We start from the raw sequence: 25,406 nt of genomic DNA on the forward strand, positions 1-25,406 counted from the left end.
AGTTTGCTGTCCACATATGACAAACACGGCAGGAGATAGTCCGGGTCAAATGCGTTCATGACTGCAGGAGAATGTCCTGAACACCCAGGGGTCGAGCTGCAGGAGGCAGGACACTCATGCTCGCTGTGAAATCATCTGGACTAGGGATGGAAATACACATTTGATGATTATCAGTTATGGCAACAAGATACTGTATACAACCCTGAACAAGGTTTTATCAGTGAAACAATGTGACTCTGTCATCTGTGGAAAAGATAAGGTGGCAGGAGCAGCGAGCATTTGATTAGTCTATCATGTAGGTTTGGCTGGAACACTGATGAGGGTGGGAAGTTTTTGGATATTCTTCGGATAATCCCCCCCGTTACTGTTGAATAGCATTTTTCCTTGAAATGCCCATCCCTAATCCAGATGTCCTCCTGCTGTGTTCTCACTTGGACATCACATATTATGAGATTTGACCAGGGGACTGGCAGGAGGATCTCCAAATCTTCAGACTTCAGTACATGTCTAAAAGTAGGAGGCGATCGACTGACCTGGCAAATCCCACACCGCGACTGGTCCCGTTGGCATCTCTGAGGATTCGCGTAGAAATGACCTGGCCGAACGACTTCAGCATGCTCTCCAGCTCTTGCTCGTCCATAGAAACTGGCAGGTTGGAAATGTAGAGGTTGGTGGGGTCCTGCTCCTGTTGCTGTGAAGGACGCGGACATTGAAGTCAATATACAGTACGTCCAGACCTCGCCATAAGACACTGGTGAAATAATACTAGAACTCGGTGTATTACACTGCTCTCAGTGGAAGATATGAGCCAAACGTCACTCACTTCAATTCAAAACCTTTATTTTTCAAGCATCTTTTCTGGGCTCAGGGACCTTGGTAGTCTTTGTAACAACAGAAATGTAATTTAAGTCGTGAAAAATGAGTCCAAACATGTCAGTTACTAGTAAAACTGTTGTTCTCTGTTGGACATGAGCTGCACTGTAGCTTTGAGATTAGAGGCAGAAAAGTACACGATTCTCTGTGGTGCATGACGCTGGAGCAACTGCACAGCTTTCTCTCACACTGAGTTCATGTTACACTCCTAACGCAGATGAACTTTCACGTACCAAAAATTGGCAATGATTGATTTAACACTTTAACACTCGGTAGCGACATAATGCAGTCATTTTTTAAAATAAGTGCCCAACCCTAGTCTTTGTCTATGGATTTGCATATTTCTGTATATGCAGCAGTCGGATTACAGTCTTTGCATTCACACTTTTTAATGTTTAATGTTAATTAAATTAACCATCATTATGCAGTGGGGATAAAAAATGTTTAAAAGCATTAGAGCCTGAAATCAACATCATCCAGCATAAAATTGACTGAAGCTCTGAATAATATGTTACCCATGTCTGTCCATGTGTCACTGCCTTAACTGAGCCTTAACAGACCTTAAAAAAAACAAAAAAAACCTGACACAAATAAAAAACATGAATTTGTCTGCGAGGATTAAAAGATTGCATAATTAAGAGATCTGGATGTTTTTATGGGTATTTAATGGCACTATCTTGACAGTGAAACCGTATGCGACTGTGCAGAAGCAGACAGGAAGCCAGGCATGAAGTTAAAGAGTTCACAGAGCAACAGGAGCCTGGCAACCAGGAGAGAGGAGGCTGGGCTTTGAAGAGGGGAAGGGAAAAAAAAACAGAGAGTGCAGGAAGAGGATAGAGCAGAGGGGAAGTTGGAGATGTTGGGTGGTTTAAAACACTGGTGTTTTGCACAGATGGTGGGAAGTGACAGGGCTGCTGGTGGTGGGAGTCTTGACTAATTTGGGTAATGAAAGGAGGAGGAGGATACAAGCGTAAACAATGACGACGAAGAGGCTCCTTCTAATCAAAGTATCTCTTATTATCCATGCTCACTTGACATATTTACAATTATCTACAGTAAAACAATATTATCGGACAGCGGTCCAACAGTGCTGATTGAAAACCCACAAACAATAAACATTAAACAATACTGATAGAATCAAACAGACAGTCAGTATCCAGGCTAAAATATGTATGGTATTAAACCAGGCGTCTTTATAGAGTCGCTGTCTATACAGTATGTGTAGCCTCTGTTTTAAAGCCGTGAGCTTTCTGGCAAAGAGATCTGTGATTGTCATCATTCTGGGTGTGGTCCTACAGCCATTATGCAACACAGTGGCACACTACAGGACGTCATTACCCGCACTAATGTTGAAAGATATATGACAATGGAACAAAAAGTACCTTTACTATTTTGTTTGTGCGATACCACAGCTCATAAACACGCAAAGACGTTCACCCCACTGCAGATATGAATGCATTCTTTTATGCCAGGCCCTCGTTGAGCCATGTGTGCTGAGGTGTGTCTCTGTGTGTTTGGCGGATTTTCCGGCTTGTGTGCTGAGCAGTGCATGTGAGCCGAGTTTGAAAAGGGAGGTGCTGGGAAGTCAGAGGGCTATTCTATTTTTAACCCGGCCATTGTTCCCCTTCGCCCCTGCGCACACGGTTCCTCTGGGTCCACGGGCTGCAGTCTGGGATGGCCCTTTCAGGGACCCGAGGACACTCTGAGGACGGCAAGAGCAAGGTGGGACTCGTCGTGTTTGTGAACAACACTGCAGCAGCAGCCATGGTGAAGGTGCAAACAGGTGACGCTGCACTCTGGAGTTTTATATTGAACTGATTGTGTTGAGTATATTTAGACTGTTTTCTCTGACCTGAAGTAACCCAGTGACTTGGTGGCAGCCGTGTATATTTAAGTTTTCATAGTGGTTATCAACACCTCTGACTGAGCACATGCTGTCTGGGTGAGTCAAGCTTTGGTGTCCAATTGCACTCGTCGTATTGTAATACACAGGACCGTGTGCCACTCCTACAGAGGAGGTGCAGCGTACGTAGGCTTGGGATTTAGTTGCACTGGACTGGTTCAGATCAACTGGCAGAGTGGATCTGTTACAGTGTCGCAGGGCTGGGCTGAGGGAGACCCTGGTCTTACATTGCAATGGGTCTGTTTGGGTGCGGGGCAGGGGGGGGGTGGGAACACTGGGGTGGAGAGTATTAAGTGCTGGTGTCAGCCCCAGGCCTAGGCCCAGACGATGGACAATGCCAGCCTATTGTGCCTGCCCCATTGACAGTGGGCACCCTCCCCTGGCTTCCCTCAATGGGGAGCCTGAGAGCCAGAGGGATCAGCTTAATGGGCGACAAGGGTTGCTTTGACTCCAGACACTTGTCCAGACAAAGTGCGAAGAACAAGAGCTACAACAGGAGCAGGTTTGAAACATACGCAAGCAGTGAAGACAGTGGCGACAACATAAGAATAATAAGAAAGGCGGAATTGATTGGTTTCCGCTTATAACAAGTCTCCGGTAAGCCGGTCTTTATCCTTCTTACAACTGTCCATTATTCACACAGGATCATCCAATAAAGTATGACAGAACCTCCCTATAAACCAGAGTTTATCTTGTGTCTCTGCCAACAGGACACTAACGGGGGAGTCGGGCCAAGGCATGTAACTGTTTACCTTTTACATGACAGAGAAAACAAACGTGTGCTCGTGCAGAGACAGACAGAAGACTTGTGACGATTCTTTTTGGGAGATCACTACATTTTTAGAGAAGGCACACATAAATCTGGATCATGAAGCTGATGGTGGCTGGAAAGCTTTGGAGGGAAAAGGACAACATGAAAAAAAACAATGCTGATGAAATGGATTCTTACTTTGGCCATCTGAGCCTGGACCCCACTGGACTTCAGAGCTGTAACAGCTTTCTGTGCTGCTGCTGGACTGTCGAAGTCCACAAAGCCATATCCTGTGAAACAGACACCACCGAGTTAAAACCTCTGTGAGGAGTGTGAAGCTAGTGTGAATAGTTTAAACTTCTACACGGAATCAACTCAGTGCTGCTGACACACCGTACGTCACAGTGGTTTGCAGTACGCACGTCATAGGGGGGAATGAACACGTGTGCTCTGGTGTTTCTGAAGCCTTTTTTCACATTAAAATAAGAGAACATACGTGGGATTTATAAACCAGGGTGAAGTCGCTTAAAAAAAAGGTGCTTACCACCGTTCCTCTGCTCTGCAGTGTTGTTTTTCCACCCATGTGTGAATTGTGACGTCTCAGGCGGAGGTTACTATTTCACAGCTTTTACTGGGGTCTCACTTTAAATCGGCTGTTTAGATCCATGGTTCTCAAACGGTGGTAAATAATAATAACAGTCACGTTATCTCTCGCTCATCTAAATTCATGTGAGGAAGAGAATGAATCCCTGGAATAAATAATTTTTTTTGCATTGTGTTCTACAATGACACGAATGAAAAGCTAAATGTTGACCAACAGTCGCTTTAACTGTTTAACTGTGATGACTACAATGCATAAAAGAGTGAAGACTTTGGAGGGAATAACATGTGAATAACATTGAACTGATGGAATCAGGAAGAAGGAAGACTTTGTGTGAGTGTCGACATGGATAGGATCTGCTTCCAAGTAAATCACCGTCAATGTAATGTGTACTTCAAATTAAAAATGCACAATATAATTGACTCATTTCCAATGTTTGATAAAGGAATCACAACTTCGTTGTATACATGTCGTTTAAAACATGAATCTTCAGTAGTGGAACGTGGAAAGAAATCAGTGTTTAATCTTCTGCAACCCATCTGTGGGTGCTCCTGACCCAGTCTCTGGTGTAGACAGAGTATGCAACTATGCCACAATTACAGCTTCAGTTGAATGCAAAGTGAACTTTACAGATGCCTGTAGGCAGTTTTTAAACCTCTGGACAAAAGTAAAGCTTTGAGCTGAGCTCAGCTGTGTTTAGCGTCATAAAATGTCCAGAAAGCAAATGAACATATTTCCACAAATGACAAAACTATTCCTTAAATCCTCGAAATCAGCGTGACGTGACAGCACACGTGAAAACGACAGTTCACAGCTCACCTTTACATTTGTTGGTGGTTTTATCCAAGATGGCCTTGGTTGACACAATCTTGCCATACCTTGAGGGAGACACAAGAGTGCAGAGAAGATGATCAATGACAGAGGAGGTGACTGTGGAATCTGCTCCTACCACATACATGCATGCATACCAATCCTACCACACTTCCCCAGGCCGCAGGACTACAGGTGTTAACATGAATACTTACTCCTTTGTACAAGTAATTGTCTTTAATGTGATCCTTACAGTCACTGTAAATGCCTCCGCCCTTCTGTTGGTATGGACTTGTATATATTTGGCAATAATGTCAAACAGAAATGATGAGTTTAAGAGAGAAAAAAGTCTTCAATAGTAAAACATACACCATGCAAAATGGTATTATGATGGTGTGATTTTTGCTCTCAGTTCCCTCTTGTTCGTTCACGCTGAGCAGTTTTTCGCATTTACTCTCTGCTTCCTGCTTGCGCTTCCTGTTTTCCCGTTCACATTCTCTGGTTATTATTTTTTGTTATTCTGTCTCAAACTGTCTGCTGCTGGAGGTAGTTGCAACGTGCAACGAGCCCCGGTGTTGTTTTATACAGGAGACAGCACCTAAGGGCCAAAAACAATTTGTTCCAGACCTGTCTTAAGCAGACTAACACACCAACACACCACCTCTGACCTAAATACAGCGCTGCTCTCTGATTTATTTAGCTTGAATAAAATATAAACTATATTTCGGCAGTGTGTGTGTGTGTGTGTGTGTGTGTGTGCGATCCGTTTAACTAGTCAGAAATGTGACGTTGAGTTCCAACACAACAGGTTCCAATCAGTCGGGAGGAGAATCAATTAATGCAGTAACCCTGCATCATGAAATATTCACTGTATGAAAATCACTGTAAAAGCAGTAAAGGAGAAGTGTTGTGTAAGATGTGGAGACTAATGGTATGCAGTCTTATGAAACGGCACATCAGCACTACAGTATAATAGACCTGCCCTTGTCTGGTGGATTTAGCCAGCGAGGGAGGCTGGTGTTTCTCTGTTTGGGCGACATGGCGTCTGGGCGGAATGTACACTGTAACCTGATGCTTCTCCCCTCCGGTTTGCCTCACTTCCCACCACGTCCCTCTCTCTGTTTTTCCACTCTCACATCGCAGCACACTGCTGGGTCCTACACTCCAGCCTTGTCTTAGTGGACGTTTGCCCAAATGACTCAGATCTGACTAGACGGTCACAGCAGAGACCTGCGTAAAAAACTGAGAGTTGAAATCACAGGCTATATTTAGGCTCCCATGTTGTGGCCTTGTTCTCGCTTAGGTTTCTAATATGTACATACACACATGTAGACCAAGGATACAGTATATGCAAACAAGACGCATGGTTTCACTTCAGCCACAAAACAAAGGCGTTGTTAAACCACACTTTTATTATGTCAAAATGTATCATACTTAAAGCTGCTAAAATAGAAAAAAGATATTTTTTCCTTTTTAAATCCAACAATAGGAAAATAAATGCACGATTCACTGATCTTTATCATTGCAAATTTTGGCATTACAAATGACAAACACTGCAAAGGAAACTTAATCACTGAACACATTAATAATTCATCATCCCTAACCCAATAGCCACATGACCTGTGCATAGGTTATGTTTATAGGCCTCCACTGCCAGCTGCGCACACACAGTCACAGACGCGCATGAATATACACAAGATTATTGTCATTTCACTTGACTGCGTCCAACAAATGTGTCACAATTACTTTGCTCAAATCTGGAGACATTTTTCAGACTCTTACTGCAGCTTAAGAGAAAGTCCCAGAGTTTAAAACCATCCAGACCAAAAAACGTATTTATAAGCTTAAATTAGTACATCAACTCACATTCCTCTTCATTAATATTAGCAATAAAACTGGAACTTATTTGCACAAATTCACTAGATGTATTTGACAGTGTTGGATTCCTTTTAGGGAGGGAAAGAAATTGCTTCTCTGACTTATTTCTTTTATTTATTTATTTTCATTTAGAAAATAATTCCCTCCCCCAGAATCATAATATTCCTACAAGCTTGATAAACAGAAACTGCTAAATGTAGCAGTTGCCAATTGACCTCAGTAAAAGTATTGCTTTATCAGTGTTATTTGGTTTAAAAAGCCATTTTTCATTTGCTTCATGTTTTGAGAGGCTCTATTCATTATGGCGCAGCATTTGACTTTATTTTCTTACAACACTCACTCATTGAATACTTACAAAGGCAAAGCTAAAACACAGGTTATTTTGTACCTGGTCTGATTCCATTTATTTTAAATGTCATGTCCCTCCCCGTCTTGTATTTTATTTACACTGGTATTAGGCCTTGGAACGCACGACTTAGAAAAACGCCAACCCACTGAGACAATAATTCAGCTGTTTCTCTCCTCATGTTATGACACATATGTATAAAAAACACCATGCAAAGTAGAAACAGAAATTATAAGCTGTGTGGGCAAACGTTAAAATATTTTTTGTGGAATTGTGCATAATTATTATGTTGCGCGTTTCCAATATTTAACAGGCTAATATACAAAATATCAGTAAAAATGTTTGGAAAATGACGCGTCCAAACAAAATGACGGACAAAACAGAAACCATATGTTACATCTTGGCTTATCTTAAAGCCAAAGATCTTTTTGTTGCACAGTTGGAAACCGGTTTTCCTCCTCTAGCCATCGAGGTTGGCAGAAACATTATGTGCAAAGTGCAAACTGAGCGTCTTTGAAGAAAAGAAAAGCAAATCCCATGTTTGAAAAGCACGATGGTTTAGACGTACACAGCACACATACTGTTACTGTATAAAGAAACATATCTGTGTCTACTTTTATCTCAAATACCTGGAAAAGTAGTAAAGGAGTTGTTTTTTTCCAAAGTAAATGTCTACATATGGTTTGAATGAACTTGTGGTGTCTTGTGAGGCCAAACAGGCTGGGCAACATTGAATGCATGACATCATAATAACAACTTGTTTATATCGCCATAAACTAAGCAAAAGGCCATAAACTAAACAAAGGGACTTTGCTAATATTATTATTCTGATTATAATGATAACAGTCCCTTTAATGAGCTCAACTCTGGCTGATATTTGTGGTTGCAGGCTCATCATGTATGCAGATTGGAAAAATATTGATTAGCTTTAATCAGAAGGATGATGAAGAAAAACGAATGCTGCTTTTCATGTTATGCTGAACAGCCGCTGCAGGAGAGTTCAAAGGTCTGACCGTAGTGACTGTTTGACTCTTGGCTTACCTCAGTCCCTCTGCAGAGGAACAGCAGCCCGCCACAATGTACAGGCCACAGGGACATAAAAGACCGCCCTGCACCATATACGGACATCTGACATTCTTTCTCAGCAGGCCATGCTACTCTTTTCCCACTCATTTAAGTTTTCCCCCTTCAAGGGGCGCCCTCCCACCGACCCCTAAAGCTTCCGACCTGGCTCCACTCCTCTACCACTCCACAATGACTCGTCTGTCCGTCCTCTACTTTTGCCCGTGTTTCACTAACCAACCACAGATTATAGATTTTATTTGATTGTTCCAGCTTTGACAAATTGTGAGCAGCTTTCATACTCTCATACTTGATTAAGATGAATATCAGCTAGTGATCATCGTTTGCTTGTGTGATTTTGTTGCCGTGTGTTCCTCGTGTGGGATCACAAAGGTTCAAATGGTGAATCAAAGACAAATGTTACAAAGGGAGCAGCTGCGTTGTCGGTCAACGTATTGACAATCACATTTTATTAGTTACAGCCAGAGTCTATTCGGGCAGGAGTGTTGATACTGATCCATGTGAATAACAGACACATGGCTAAAGTTCACAAATCACTTATACAACACACAATTTAGATCTGATCTGCTTCAGCATAAACCAGTTTGGGTGTTTTATTGCTAGGTTGTATCTGTGTGTGTGTGCGTGCATGTGTAGAACCAGCATACTATACGGTGTAGGCGTAGCTTTAAGCCACTTGAACACACACAAGAAAGGGGAAGGTTAGATCAGGACATGAGAAGGCAGCATGCTGTTCCCTTCTCTGGCCCCTTCTCTCCTTCTTCTCCCCGTCTCATCTTTTTTTTTCTGACTCTCTGCATTCGCTCTCCTGTGCCTCTACTTCCCTCGAAGGCTATACCATTTTCTTGTGTTCCTGTAATTGTCGAGATTTAATCAAACGCACAATAGTTGCGGTAATTTGGCATTCCTATTCACAAACTGCTTTTCCTTCCTTCCTGCCTAAACAGCTGCTTTTTCAGAACATCAAATTATGGCCTTAAACAATTTCACTTCATGTGTCCAACAGATGAAGAGCTACGCTTTAGACAATACAGATGTTATCTGCTCACAAGCAATTAGTTTTGCCATGACTCTTACCCCAGCTTAGCATTAAAGATACCTATTGAAACTGCAAACTGCTTTTTAGTTCACATGGACTGCAATGTACAACCAGCTGTGGGCATATTATAGTCAGATTTAACTAAAAGATATCCTACACTGTAACACGGTATCTTTTATTTTAATCAGACTGTACTAGAGAAGAGACAGGGCAAGATGGAGGCCGATGATCCACTGTGGTGGCCCTTTAAAAGGAGACGTTGAAAGAAGATATACACGATACTATATGTGCTACGTCTGACTAAAACCTATTTTGTTCAAAAAGGCAAAAAGACTTGCACATACACGCCCAAAGCCTAGACTGTACCAAAAAACCCCATCGCCAAACCACACACAACTTAATGTTTATCATCTGGAATAATGTGAGGATGTCTTGATGTCCTTTGGATCTTTAAGACATCCGCGATCTGGTCCAAAGCAAAAATTGCGACATTAAATGACATGTCTTGGACAACCCAAATAATGTGGATCCACATTAGAGTCAGCAGAATGATTACATAACAACGGGCTACAGTAGAAAACTGCAGAGAGATGGCAACGCAGCGATGGCGCCTTACTTACTTATGGTACTTTGTTGGATGTGTCTGTTGGGTCTCTTTCATGGTTTATGTATTTCAAATGGAACTGAAGCATGGCCCATGAACAGCTATGACAATGGTTTGGCTCTGCACAGTCAGAGCAGCAAAAATCTGTTGGACAGTCAATACAACAAATCTACTCGAACCGCCACCACAAAGGAGGCACCGACGCAGCAAAACGCTTGTGACGCTAAAACGGCATTTGCACTTTCGTGAGATTCTGAAACAAACGGTTATCGTTGATCAGTTCATTACAGCAATTTGGTTTGGTCCAGTACAGTATGAAATGGTTCAGCCCTGGGACAGGCTTGCGTTTCGTCTAAACAGTACATTAACTTGGGAGGCGGGGTGTGGGCTGTGTTCTTTAGCCGTGTCAGAGCGATATGTAGCGTGATGTTGTACTGGTGCAATAACAACAAACTATGTCTTTTTTTCTGCTCTGTTTGTCTCAACAAGACGTCAAGCTTAGTATAAGAATAGACTTCCATGGGGTCTTTCCACCGGTAGCAAGGGAGTCACGTTTTTCTGTGTCTTACAGTACCATGTTACTCTGGGACCCCAAGAGAAGGGTGCCAAAAATGTAATGGTAAGCTTACTTAAATTATTTTGGTACCGTTCCTAATGGAAACGCAAAATAACACGTACTACACTGTGCCAGGGGCCACACGGTGGTATAGTGGTTAGCACTCTCGCCTTGCAGCGAGAAGACCCGGGTTCGAGCCCCGGTTGGAACAAGGGCCTTTCTGCATGGAGTTTGCATGTTCTCCCCGTGTGTGCGTGGGTTCTCTCCGGGTTCTCCGGCTTCCTCCCACAGTCCAAAAAACATGCAATGTGGGGATTAGGTGAATTGGACACTCTAAATTAGAGGAGTGAGTGTGAGAGTGAATGGTTGTTTGTCTCTAGTTGTGTGTGGCCCTGCGATGGACTGGCGAACTGTCCAGGGTGTACCCCGCCTATCGCCCGATGTAGCTGAGATTGTCACAGCACCCCCCGCGACCCTCTGGTGGAGGATAAAGAGGTTAGATGATGACTGACTGACACTGTGCCAGGGTACAGCTGTGTGCATGTGATGCTTTTTTTGTTGTTTGTGTTCTGCAACATATCACATCATTTCAGCTTAAATTATTTTTTTAGTTGTTTCCTTATTCTTCCAAACTCATTTTATCAAACAAACACAAAGAAAAGGTGTTCAAGTTCAATAAGTGACTTACGGCTGGCAGAGTTTGACCAGGTCTTGGTCCGTTGTCCCCGGATGGAGGCCGCGGATGTACAGGTTTGTTTTACTCAGCTGTTCCCCTCCGCCACTGCTGCTGTTGCTGCTACTGTTGGTGTTGGGACTGGGGGGCGCCATCTGGTGTCCGGAGGACACATAGGTCTGCTGCCACGAGAAAAGAAACGTCGGAATGAGTTTTCTGTGCATCAACGCTCGACAGAAACAGAAACACTTTTCCAAAACACTCGATATCAGAAAATACCAGGGATGTTGTTTTCATTTTTTGCTGAAAGTGCGCACACCTCAAAGGAGCACCGCGAGATGTTTTGATATAGAATGAAGTCCAGCATTAGACAGATGATTATGTGGGTGCTGCGGAAAATGAAATGATATGGGCCTCACGTCAACACTCACCAATACTGGGGACTACGGGCCTCTTGGCTGCTGACTCAATGGTGGGAAAAGAGGGCCTCTTATATTTTCTCCACGCTGGGTCACTTCTTTTTTTTACTTTCAGGACCACAAAGAAATATTGTGGTGTATATCAAAACCAACCATCTAATACTAACATATAGTTAGTCTGATGGTGCAGAATTCAATTGTAGACTGACAATGCATATACTGCCTTTCTCTATGATTTTACTTCCACTGATGAGGTGGAGGAGGAGGTAATAGTGCTGATCAATTCTCATTTTTTGTTCATAAAGATATGTAGACTTTATTGATCACAAATTGGGACATTTTAAAAAAAACATGTTAGTATTGCTACTATTTCAATGAATCATCTGTTCACGCTTGTGTTTTTCTCTTTCATAAACTTACATAAGCCAGTACTACAGGTTCATCACAGTGATCTGCTGTGTTTACGTTAACAGGTTAACTGTTAACAGGAGCATCAGTGGCAAACAGAGTTCAGTCCAGTCCACATTACACACAATGTCTGCTTATCAAAACAAAGGCGAATTCAATAACAGTGGTGCACACAAAGGGTTTGTTACTACATGTGAATGAGACGGTATGAGGACAAAAGGTCACATTTACAGTGACCAAACCTTTCATGCTTGTCAGTATTCATTGTTAAAATATGTTGATTCATTTAATTATTACTAGACATGCGCTCTTTTGTGCTGCATTTCAGTATATGTAATGTCATGCACCATACAAAATATAAACACAAATGAATATTCTAACAATAATGAATGCAATGCGCCATTACATCAACCAGTTCAAATGAAGTTCAGATTTTAGTTTGGTTGACAAAATTGCACTGTTATCTATTAGATAGATAAACAATTGCATATTCCTTAACTCCAACAGGGACATAAAAGAACAACAAAGTACCAACATTGTGGCCAAACAGTTAACTAAAAGTGTTCACAGCTATTTTCTCTGCATGGTTTGCAGCTGAGGTGACAGTCCAATCAAGTTTCCCTCAGCACTTCCGTAAAAACAAAATACCAACACATTTTAATCCTCTTAGACGCCAGAGAAATTGCAGGAGTGCTCTCATTGCCTTCAGCCACGTTTTCATTCATGCAAACAAACCCATGTTGCGTGCGTTGCCTCTGTCTCTGAGACTGTGGTTGGCAGTGGTTCATGTTTGACTGTATTTTACTGTGATTCTTTTTAAAGGAAAAACTCGGTTTTGAAGGTAAATTAGAATTTTGTAATACGAACCATCTGGAAGTTTAACTCCGAGAATCTTTTTTTTCCTGATTAAAATCTACATTTCAGTTATTTGACATCAGATCAAAAAATTATGAGATCAATCTTTAAAAATATGCTGTTTTCCCATGATTAATGCCATTCGTCTCACAAGACCTGGCTGCGCGAGTGAAAGGCGAACCTAGAAAAATGGCAGCACCATCGGGAGCTCATCCACTGAAGGCACCGCCAAGTCTGAGACAGATGTCTGGTTTCGCTGTGGATTTTCGGAAAAAGACATAAAGGTCTGACAAAAGCTTTTAGTTCTCTGAGAATGTATTTCATATTTAAGCAAAATTGGTATTGTAACTAATATATCCCTGAGCGAAACAACATCAAACTGAATCAGAACTAAAAATCAAATACAGACTTTGTGACTTGGAATTGAATCAAGTTGGGAAACAAGACACTACCAAGCCCAAGTTATTGTAATTACCTGTCATCTACCTGAGTGACTAAACCTCCTTCTTGCTCACTTCTTTTTTTTGTTTCCAGTCTGGTAAAAGCCAGTGCCAGTGAACACCATGAACTCAGGTAGTCAACATGTCAGTGTATGGGAACATGAATGTCTGTCACAAAACAACTAGTACCACAACCCATCTGACTAGATGGGCTCTGCTTTGAGAAATCTGCCAAAAGATTGTGTAACCATGCAGGTTAAGACATGTCACTGTGATAAAGATGTTTTGATGAACACATTCCCCAATCAACAACTCAGAAAAAAAGACCTCTCTCTCCAGGAATAGATCAACTGGCAATTTCCCAAATAAGATAGAAGCTATAAATATAAGAACTTCAGCACAGATTAAACAGAGGGTCCACCAGACCTGACAAAATGTTGTGCCTGTTTGTAGTGAGTAGATGACTCTAATTACATTCATTTAACAGCCAAACGTCTGGTATAAATGACTGAGAGCAGACGTGTTCTCTGAAGGAGCTCTGCAGGGTCCCAGAGGCTGGATTATCTCACTCCAGAGATGGACTGGTTGGAGGACAATGGGTTAACTTCAGGACAGAAGACAGGATCATTGATCACTCTGTGTTTAGGAAATGCCCAGCAGGGTGACGTGGTCCCACGAGCACCACCAGCAACATCAACCAATCCTGCTAATAAGGCGCCATCTATAAGACACGGTGCGCCTGTAGGAAACTAGGAGAGCCTCTCTGACCCCTGTTTTGCCAGCAGCTGCTTCAGTCTTTCCTCTGAGGATAATCCTCTCTTCCTTTATTGCTTAAACACCCTGAACGGTTTGCATGTGTTTGCTCATGCTTGGAAAGTTGGGGACTCAAACCTGCTCAAAGTAAGACAGAGACAGGAGGCTTTATGTTCCGTACTTTCAGCCCTTTAACGCCAGGATTAGTTACACAATCAGGTCCAGGATTACACCGACACAAGCAGCAGGGTGTAATGTACATAAAGGACATCATATTCAAGGCATTATCAGTTACAATCATTTTGAATGTCATGAATCAACATATATTACATTTGGAATTTTACTTTCCATTTACTGAAATCAAATGAGGGGTGCAGTGGATGTAGGAAATCATAACTAATAGACTTGAGGCACAACATTAGTGCTCTCATTATTGCTTTAATTAGGAAGAATGCTGATGAAAATCCAAAAAACAAACTGTTTTCTTATAATTAACAAATTTTGACAGCATAAAAAAAGCAGATGCTACCTTTCTAAAAATAAAAGGCATGGCAGAGCTACATTGTTGTATTTAAAGGCATTTTTATCATACCAGCCGTGGGCCCAGCACTGCCCTTAACTATCTGTTCTAGCCAAACTCCCAGTTCAAATGAAAGCATCATGTTGACTTTTTTCATCTGAATAAATACCCGGCTAACAAAGTTGGCCACAAGGCACCCTCGAAATATCTGAAACCCGAAACTTCAGAAAAACACACATACCTATTATGTTACACTTATTATTAAAATCCCCCCCAAAAAAGTTAATAACTAGTTAAAAATTAAGAACAGAAGGGAGAACGGTTAAAGGTCGGTTTCAGAAGTTAGTATAGATCAAAGAGTAAACAAACGGCTCAAAAATATCACTGGGTATTTTTGAACAAAACTAAAGATAACCGTGGAGCATTTCTATAAATAATCTTTTCTCATCTAAATGTAGCTTTAGATGGAGACTCTGACAGGATGAGTGTGGCTGAGTGTGATGATGATCTCTCAGTAAATAAAGAACTCAGTGTTTTATGTGCCAACGTTATAAAATGACATTTATATGACTATTTTAAACACTCACTACTCCCTCTTTCTCTCTTTGCTGAAGTGCAACTGTTAAGACGGTCAACTCCCTTTTTTAGATGCACACATTGCTGTTTAATGTCTGTTTCTGCCTCTGGGGCTTCTTCAGTTGACCTTAGTTTGACCCACAGAATTCCAGGGATTTCCTGGCTCTTGGGGGGTCTAGCCTGTCTTCCCATGTCCTGTCCGCTCGCTACAGGAGCGCCTGATTTCTCCTCAGGCAGAAAAGAGCTATGATTCCCTGACCATCGGACCGACTTGCAAATGAACAGATTTATAGCCAGGCTGAATGTGGACGCAGCATCCACCTTGTATAGAATTACAGTGACAGAGATGCCTAATAGAAAGGTAAATGAGTCATGGGAAAAACATTTTTTCCACTTAAAAAATTCACTTCTACAGCAGCAATAAAAAAAACTCTAATGCTGATGCTCATATATGGACAAAACATCGTATCACAGCACTCCATTTTCTCTTGTCTCAACAGACGTTTATGAGCAAATCAGCTCGGGAGCTACAAGAATGTTAGCATAGGGTTAGGTGAGGACTGTGTGTGTATAGGAGGGAGCTGCAGCATGGCAGGAAATCCTCCGTCTCTCCTCCTGATCTTATCACATGGCCACTTGAACGAGGAGTTCTGCATTCCAACCAGGTGACAGGGACACCCAAAACTCACGTTCAGACTCGTTTCTCCTGAGTCCCGCTTCCGCTCCGTCTCTCACCAACCCCTTCCCTTTGTCTCTTCACGAGCACCTATTCATCTCTCCTGTTGAAGCTCACGCCTTGAAGCACATGCGCGGCCTTGCAAGTGCACACTCATGCAAGGCTTTCAAGACAGGTCAGATGACACGGGCAGGGTGACATGGAAACAGACGCCTGCAAAGCTCAGCTAGGGATCTAACAAAATGTGTGGCACACCGGGCATCTGGCATCACTTGGCAGCGGGCGCCTGACAGCTGTGCTTTCTCCAAGGGCAACGTTTCCCTCCATACCTGTTCGTCTTGGCGGGTTCATGCAGTTGGAACAGAAGTGCACGGACCAATCCAAAAACATCGGACACATTAAACAAGAGTTAGATACACATATACCTGGCTGAGGGCCAACGGGACAAAGGTGGTTTTACAGCAGAGTTCACTGAGGATAAATCACTGCAGCATAAATTCTTGTAACTGTGGTCGAGGAACACACGTTTGACATTATACATTGTGAATCTCGTCCATGGTCTCTGGTGTTAAGATAGTGTAGCCTCTGTTCCATTTTCTTACGACTATAGAGGCCAACATATACACCAATATATGCTTTGTCAGTCCAGCTCTAAGGTTTTTCTTAAATAGGAGGAATAAAGTTCTTATGCGCAGGTTGATAAGTTAATTATGTAAGTTACCAACAGTCTGTCACACTGCGCTCTGCTCTTCATTCATTTTAATCCCAAAGACAGGACAAACTCCAAAGTAAGCCATTCTTAACATCCATCAGACACAGGGCAACATCACAACCCGAATTTAATATATTTGGCTACCAGGAGACGTGAAATCAGTCACACTTGACACATCATTTCTGACCTGATGTTTCCTTCAAGTTCAACCATGTTTACGTGACACAATTATCAGCCCAATTATTCAAGTTTCGCAAGTTGTGGATGATCGTCCCTAATTGTTTGCGACTGGCAGTCGCTAAGTGGGAAATATCCAAAGACATGACCCACACACAGAGTTCCGCCAATGCGTACCAGACATCACTGTATAACCACTATTCAAATTTCCAGCATTTCCAAAATGAGATCTCAAGTCACAAGAGTCAATCAGAGACGGGACAGGGTGACTGAACAAGAATACAATACCGGTTCCTCTGATAGAAGAAAAGAGAGACGGAGAAAGAGAACGAATATCAAAAAGGTCATTCATGTAACGTGAACTCAAAGAAACCACAGAGACGCCCGATCACAGAACTACATGTAATGTGGGCTACACAGTGATCCTACAACCCCACACGAGTCATGGAGACTGTACTTGTCATTGCATATACATGATTCCAGTATCGATGAGAAAAAGCCTATGTTTAAAAATCTACAATAAATAAATAAATAAATGAATGTATCCTGTGTTAGACTCTGGTCAATCTTACCTTCATATACAAGTTCCCGGACCCAAGCATCAACATCACATAATCACTTTGTTTAATGGTTTACTTAAATCTCAAAATCTTTGGTAACTACAAATGTATATAGTAGCCTCCACAATTCGTTTCCACTCACTAAATCTCGACTAAATCCTTACATATACAAATAAAAACTTACTTTGATTCAGCTAATACTCACTGATAATTATTATAATTTATTTTTTTTACAGTTTTACATCCAGGTAAACACAGACTTGACCAAAATCATACTTGCATTGCAATAATTATTATGATTACTAAAGTGATATATTTCTTTATGTAAATAATATAAATTGAATTCTAATCAGTTAAACTGTGAGTGTTGTGTAAATATAAATGTCATTAAAGTAAAATGTACTTACAAATAGCATAAGATCCTGGTGATGTCATTAAGCTTATAGAGATGAAAATAAAATTACTTATTTTATTAATTGTAGTCCATGTATGACTTTCCCTTTTAGACAAACACTTTCTAGGTGAGCAACTATTTTAATGCTTGTGTTAATGTTTTTCTTTTCTTTTTGTTTTGATCAGACAAGTTCTTAGGCATCTGAGCTTCAGATCATAAATGCAAAAATACTCCGCCAATAATAGAACAAATAACTAAATGAGCTTTTGATGAAGCCTCGAGTGAGAGGCATGCTACGTTGACAAGTGACAAACGCCTCCTGTTATTTTTCCATACAGGAAGAAACCCACCAAGTCTGATGCGAGAAGATATTCGTTTTATTTATTTTAGGGAGGAAATAAGGTGCTGTGGCTTTAAGCACGACAAAAACCTAACACCTTTGAGTGGCTGAACTTTTTATTTTGTTTTCTTTTCAGCTCAGGTATAACACAATGTGAGCGAGAGGCAGAAAGAATGAGAGGGAGGTGGAGGTGAGAAGGAGAAATGTTAGGAATCACAACACAAGAACGTGACCTCTGTGTGAACTTCAGCTGCAGAAAATTAAGACAGCAACCACACACACACACACACACACACACACACAGGAGAACAAGAACGGATTATCAAAATACTAACTGCAACGTAACTTAATCTAACTGTACAATTATAATACAATAGCTACAACTACTGAATTATTAACCACGCTGCTAATCTTAAATAATTGCTGAATCTGTTTTAATGTCAAAACGAATCATCATCACTGCTTCCAAGACCCAAGGATGTGTTCAAATATCAAAAAACGTGCAAAAATAAAACAGATTCCATTTATAACAATATATGACAAGAAAAAGCAGAAAAATCCTTACATATATGGGAAAAGATAATGTTTCTTTTTGAAAATTAATTTTGCAATTTACATATCAAGTATTTGTGGCTTAAAGCTGCAATGCTAAACTTTTGCTCATCCCTTTTGTAGATGACGTTATTATATTGCCTCAGTTTCGTATGAACTCAACTTGAATGTCACACTTCATTTTAAGGATACACATTACAAATTAATGGTGACATAGACCGGAAGCTCCAATTAACGCTGCATTTGTGTGTGTATCTGTGTCATTACGTTGTTTATGGTACCCTAAAGTTTCAGAACAAACAATTCAGCCACTGCTGAGAAAATAGTGTTTTATTGTTTTCCTGGGCTCTGCGAAGCGGATCGGCACTTCCGTATGTTGATGTTGTCATCAGTATACCTCACCACTCCTCTCACCACTATAGCGCCTCCTGGTGCGGGCACTAGTCTGGGCACATCCGGTTGCGTAGATTCAACCGCAGAAGAAGAAGAACTACTCTCATTGTAGCTGCTGAGATGCAGAGCATCCACCGTGCCAGAGAGGGAGCTGTGTATCTGAGAGCTGGCCTACCAATTACGTCACTTCCAGGTACCTGCCCAATCACAGGACAGTGGGAAAGCTCTCGTTGGCTGGCCAATCACAACACAGTCTACGTTCTGGGGGTGTGACTTCAGTGAGGAGATATTTTGATCGGCTCGTTTGCAGCGACTAGGAGGATTTTAACCATGAAAACAAGTTAATATATGTAAGTAGACCTCCTTAACTAACATGTGCGATAAAAGCATTCAATGTCACCTTTAAAGGAACGAAACTGCCAGATCTGACATTTAAAAAATTTGTCTCTAATTTGTTTCCGAAACAGTTTCATATGTTATTTGTTGAACACCGTCAATAAAAAACAGTTGCCTGGGAAAAACAAGAAAGTCAAATCTGAGTCTAGACAGGTTACAACACCGGGCTAAACTGTAATCAATGCAGCCGATACATCTGCTCTCTCTTTAAAGCAGAACTATGCAGGATTTTTACTGAAATTTAACAGCTTTGGACATTGAGATGGTTTACTGGCTTGGAGAGATTGGGGGCTGTTTCCACTCCCCCTACTGTGTGAGGGGGAGGTCTTGCAAAGTCGCGGGTCTCGCGAGAAACACACACTTGACTACACACACGCCCCATAGCCTGGACTAAAAGATCAAGGCAGGGATAGCATTATTTTAGACGTTCATCAAGTCAGAGCTGGTGAAAAAGAAGCTGAGAAAACCATCGTTGGAGGAAGAGGAAACGAGGGGGCCACACACGAGTAAACATCGGACTGCCTTTTTCCAATGGCGAGAAGTAAAAACAGAGGAGAATGCAAAACGGATTCCGACATGGACATAGCTCCATGGCTTGTGTTTAGGAGGAGGGAGGGGTGAGGATAAAGCAGCAGATGGATGTTTACGGTGGTGTTGTAAAAACACATACTAAAGAAAAGGACAAAAAAGCAACCAGAATTGCAAAGTTCTGCTTTAAAGATCTGCCCTCAGACCTCACTGAACACTCACTGCCTGAAGCTGAGTGGAGGAGAGAGTGCTGTGAGTAGAGCTTCATTAAAACTGACCACATCATGTCTGAATCATCTGTAAGATGACACTAAATATCATCATAATGAGCCATGCAGGTGGTTAGGTCAAGTAGTGACAGATATGTCAACGAAATTTGGTCGAAAAAAAAAAATTGATTTGTCTTGTTTATTACAGTACTGCAAGGGCTACCGACAACATTATTAGGACCTTGGCACTAAACAGTTCCAGTTTTTCACTTGGTAGGCGGGGTGTGGGCTGAGCCCAACGGTCACATAGTGTGACATTGTACCGGTGTGAGTGCAAAAAACAACAACATTGAACACATCACAACAGGCAACAATGGAGGACATCCAGCAGCTCTTCTATTCTGCTCAGTTTGTGGCTGTTTGTCTCAACAAGACGTCGAGGTTTGTATGAGAACAGACTGCGGGCGTTTGCCTTAACATACATTGGGACATTTAAACCAATCACAAGGAAGTGACATTTTTCTGTCACCCGTTCCGAAACATTTTACTCTGGTACATCAAAGGAAGGATATCAAGAAATAGAACAGTTAGGGCCAGTTATTTTGGTACCATTTCTAATGGAAACACACAAAAACATATGTACCATACTATACCAAACCAAACTGTTCCACTCTGCTATGGAAACTGTAGTGTTTACTATTTTGACAACTTCAAACTGTAATGTTTAAATATAAAACAATATTGATTAGATTCAAACCATTGTGAAATGAGCTCACAGTGTTCATTAAGTCAATCAGCTCCACATAACTCCCTGTGTGCTTCTCATTATAGCAGTGTTTTTATCTCACGTTGCCTGGCAACATTCCCGCACTGCACACAGGAAGTGTTTCATTTCATATCAGGACAGACAAAGACAACACACTAGCATGGAGCTAGTAAAGCCAGACGGCTGCAAACAGGTTGGAGTATGACTGAAAACAAAAAAAACAAACAAGCCCAGATCAAAAAGTTTCAGAAGTGAATTCCACTGCTCAAAAAACCCAGTTTGACAAGACAAACTCCTCCTGCCACTGTGCTGTCGCTGTATACACACAAACGCTCCCTGAGTAAGGTCTGATAATATTGCTTGAGAGAGAGCCTATTTTCAGATGAAGAACGCAGCATACAAACAATGCTACATTGCCACCAAACAGAGACAGAATAATAACATCAACAAAAACCACCAACAGCTTTAATTTACTGTTAGAACATAAAGAGGCTTTTGCCCAATAAGCCAGTTACAGACTATAGCTTTAACACAGTTATATTGTAACAGGCGTTGCTTTACAAGAAGTGAAATTTGGTTCAACCTGAAGTAAATAACAGCATTGAAAATGGAAGAAAACATCCAATGTGAGTGCAGCTTTGCGTATGCGTGTCTGCGCAATACAAACATTTCACAGACAACAATGTTTTCCTCAGTGTTGACATCAGAATGAACAGCAAGGCGTTGCCCAAGATCACAGGAAGACAGTACGTCAATATACATTTAAAAAATGCCATTCAGGAAAACACACAGACAGACAGAGCCACAGCTGAGCAGAGCAGAGGGAAATGAGGCAATCCTGTATAGATATATGTATTTTTTTTTCTTTCTTGTCTAATGAAAGAGCTTTTGCCATCACTAATGAGCCAGCTCTGTCCATAGAGAGAAGACACATGATAGTCGTGACTTCAGCCAGAACAAATCAGAGTGCACTACACAGCAGGAGGGAGAGGGTTAGGGAGACAACAACACTTTTTATTCTAAAGGTCCTTAAAAATAGCCCTTTTTTATAATTCATATCATGTTATTAGGGCTGCAGCTAATGACTACTTTAAAAAAGTAAAATTTAAGAAAACATAATATTTTCTTTTCTTTTTTCAAACAGTGATCTTCAATCTATTCTTTCTATTTGTTTTTTCCAAACTCTCTACATGGGGACCCACTTTTTTAAAGATCACAATATGAATTGGTGGATAACATAGCAACTAATTTATAGCCCTATCTGAAACATATTTAGTATCATTCTGAATTGGTAAAGAAATTGTTTTCATAATTTATAATATTTTAAATTGTTACAACATTGAACAGTTGTTTATTTAGATCATCTCACAACAAAAGACAGAACGACAACAGAATAGAAAAATGCAACAAAACAGTACCCGTATTACAATTCCGTTCTTTTTTAGGTTGAATAAAATATGTCTATCCAGGCCATAGTGGGGCCCTAAACACCTCCTTAGAGTAGCCTGTGATTGAGTAATATTGATAAAAATTACAGTTGTGTTATTTAAACCAAACCAGTGTCACTTTTGTTGTTGTTGTTGTTGTTGTTGTTTTACATCAGAGAGCAGTAAAATCACTAAAGTGGCCAAATATTCATTTGCACTTTTGTATTCAAAGTGAGGCACTGAGTCTGGTGATAGTGAACTTGAATCAAACAAGTAAATCAGTTTAATGACTTTGATTTGAACAGATGTGCAAATACGCACTAAATACGCAATCTTCAAATAAAACCAAATAACTTAAGAAACACTTTTTTTTACATATGTACAGATACCTAGATTTCTTTTATATGTTGAAACGTGTTATTTTCCTCCACACACTATTGGGGGCAGCCACTTATGGCACTTTTCCAATATACAGTTCTGGCACTACTGGGCTCTACTCTAGTTTGGTATCAGTCGTTTTCCATTACTCCATACGACCTCCTCACGTGGGCGGGGTCGTCACAGCACGGCTGCGTGAATCTGCTGTGACGCTGTTTTATACGTGACACTAACACACAAACTAAAAAACTCGACACTCTCTGATCAATCAGTGACCGGCAGTCTGTCAACGTCACATTTTGGTATCGGCTCAGCTCGCTTGGAACCTCACCAGAGCAGCTGAGTAGTGCTAGACCTGTATAATGGAAAAGCACCATTAGTTCACTTATGTGTGTCTGTTTATCAATTTATTACTATGTCTCTAATGTTAGATTTTATTCTACTATCACATTTATATTCTTTTTATTGCCGCATATGTTGTTATCGTTATTATTTTTTTACATACACAAACCCATTAATAATTCTCAAAATAGTCAGTGATTAATTTGGTAACTGAGCAATAATCAAATAAACTGTTGCAGAGCTAATCCTCGTAGAGTTTTTCCTCTATCCTGTACATCACACATTGATCCTGGCAGGACAGTCTCCCTCCCCCGCATGTTGGTAACAAAAGTGAAAATGTCAACAGTGACTGCAACCACGAGAGCAGCGATTCATATTCCTGGGAATGTAGTCATCATGGTGTGGTGGGATTTTTCGAGGGGTGGGGCATGGTGCGATTTCAAAAGGGAAACGAGGAGGAAAAAAAACTTTTGCAAACTTACGCGGTAACGGAGACAATGAAAGAGCGATATTTTTTTTTTTACCGTAGATGTGAGGTGACGGAAAGAAGGATAATAAGAAGAAGAGGCTGGATTTACTTTGTAGTGAACATGTTTCCCCGCAGCCTGCCGTGTCCTCCCTACCCCCACTTCCACAAACACTTCCACAGCCTCACACACGCAACATAAAAGTTGTTTTCTCCCTCCACCATTGACTTTTTTCTCTTCATGTGAGTAAGCAGAGCCATATCGACATCCTCAGTGTAGTAACACACACACACACACACACACAAACGCGACTAAATAAAACAGCAGTTGTACAACATGACAGGACCGAGCGGCGGCCGCTTTCTCTCTCACACAAACACACACACACACACACTCAGCTGTGTTTTCACTCCAACTAAAGTCTCAACTTAAATTCACTACGTTTCGCCGCTTCTGTGTTTTTTTTCAAGGACACTGCAGCTCAGTGTCACAAGCCGTTCTCCTCTCTTCTCCTCTCTTCTCCTCTTGTCTTTGGCGGCAGTTACACACACACTCACACAGTCCGGCAGCAGGAGAACAAGCCTGAAGAAATAAGGAGGGGGAAAAAGCCCCGAAAGCCTTTACCTTTTTGCTGTTTCTGCTGTTGTAGCCGTTGTATGGGTTGAGTCCTGCCCTTGGCGGTACGGAGAGCAGCATTTTTCCTCGGCGCTGTGTGCGGAGCGGCGAGCACAGCCCAGGCTGCCAGCTGACGTCAGCAGCTGGGGAAGTGAGAGCCTGGAGTCCCGCTGCTAGACTGCGAGTGGTGCTGCTGCTGCTGCTGCTGCTCTGATGCTCTGCTGCAGGACAGGGGCCCCCGCTGTTGAGGCCCCTGGGCTGCTTCAAGGGGTTCCTTCAATCTCAAGTCTTCATTGGTTCTGTACACAGAATTTTATTAAATCCTCCCTTCTTTCTACCACCACCACGTTACACCCAGAACAATGAATCACAGCACACAAAATTATTAAGAATTAACATTTGATTTGATTTAATTTAAATCAATGGTTCTCAAACTGTGGTATGTGTACCACCAGTGGTACACAAGCTTCCTCCGGTAGTACTTGGAGGGGATCAGAAATACTGTTATACCAGCTGAGGAGTTTTGACTGGACTGCATAGAAAATGAAACAAATAACAACAAACATTTAAAATCAACGTGGGCACAGCAGCATGAAACTGGAGTGACTTTGTTTTACACACACACAAACGAGTGGCTAGTGACTTGTAAAGCAGTTGTTTTCAGTGTAACTGATGTTGGACAAGAAGACCTGACTCACAATCTCTGTTCCAGTTCATCCCAAAGGTGCTCGATGGAAGCATAGAATCATCCCAAATGTCTTGATACGATGAAGTGTCAAGACTGTCCTTCATTGGAGATGAGGGGTATACCCCAAAGCCTGATTGAAACACCTGAATTAAATACTTAACAGGTGTGGCCAAATACTTTTGTCCATATAGTGTATTTAAACTCAGGCCCTGTCCACACAGAAATGGAACAGAACATAAACAGTCTTTGTCATTTTCGTTTTGAAACGGTTTTCCGTAAACATGGAATTGTTTCAGGAAATCGTCATCCAAACAAAACGCCCAAAACAGCTCTAAACGCATATGACAAGCCTGTATGTTTGTCAGAGGAGAGGAAGATGTAGGGCATGCACATGAAGCATGCACCCTATGTGAAGACTTTATTTTAATGGCGATTCATTTGTTCAGAATCAGCTGTTTTTTTCACTGATGATTGGACCGATGTGGTAAAATAAAGATGTGGTGAAAGCATTAGTGAATTTGCTTTTGCTGCCTTGTTTGTTTGTTTGTTTGTGTTGATTGCTAAGTGCTCTTTACACACTGATGTCTGGATGTCGAAGCAGGATATAATATCACATAATGTCATTAAGCAAATCAACAAAGGTTTTTATAATACCTTAAAACCGATGACATGTATATGACTTATCAACATTGGTAGGA

At 41.4% G+C, this 25,406-nt stretch overlaps 1 protein-coding gene and 1 long non-coding RNA gene across 4 annotated transcripts in view; one reads left to right on the plus strand and one right to left on the minus strand.

Annotated features, from left to right (window-relative positions):
• The window catches only part of LOC122768042 (RNA-binding motif, single-stranded-interacting protein 2-like), a 35,375-nt gene extending 11,175 nt beyond the window's left edge, over positions 1 to 24,200 (minus strand). For 2 of the 3 annotated variants that reach the window (XM_044023720.1, XM_044023718.1), the window contains exons 1-5: positions 24,030 to 24,200; positions 11,133 to 11,299; positions 4,948 to 5,006; positions 3,726 to 3,817; positions 534 to 691 (exon numbers count right to left, since the gene is read on the minus strand). In XM_044023720.1, the coding sequence (XP_043879655.1) occupies positions 534 to 691; positions 3,726 to 3,817; positions 4,948 to 5,006; positions 11,133 to 11,299; positions 24,030 to 24,101 (548 nt within the window). In that variant the 5' untranslated portion in view covers positions 24,102 to 24,200. The remainder of the gene's footprint in view (positions 1 to 533; positions 692 to 3,725; positions 3,818 to 4,947; positions 5,007 to 11,132; positions 11,300 to 24,029) is intronic. The other variant, XM_044023719.1, reaches the window with a different exon arrangement.
• On the plus strand, positions 2,398 to 4,541 carry LOC122768043. Its single transcript, XR_006360269.1, has 2 exons — positions 2,398 to 2,656; positions 3,487 to 4,541. It is a non-coding gene; the product is annotated as an uncharacterized LOC122768043 (long non-coding RNA).
• Positions 24,201 to 25,406: the final 1,206 nt, after the last annotated feature.

This window comes from Solea senegalensis, linkage group LG4, assembly GCF_019176455.1.
Source record: "Solea senegalensis isolate Sse05_10M linkage group LG4, IFAPA_SoseM_1, whole genome shotgun sequence".
Classification (NCBI taxonomy): Eukaryota; Metazoa; Chordata; class Actinopteri; order Pleuronectiformes; family Soleidae; genus Solea; species Solea senegalensis.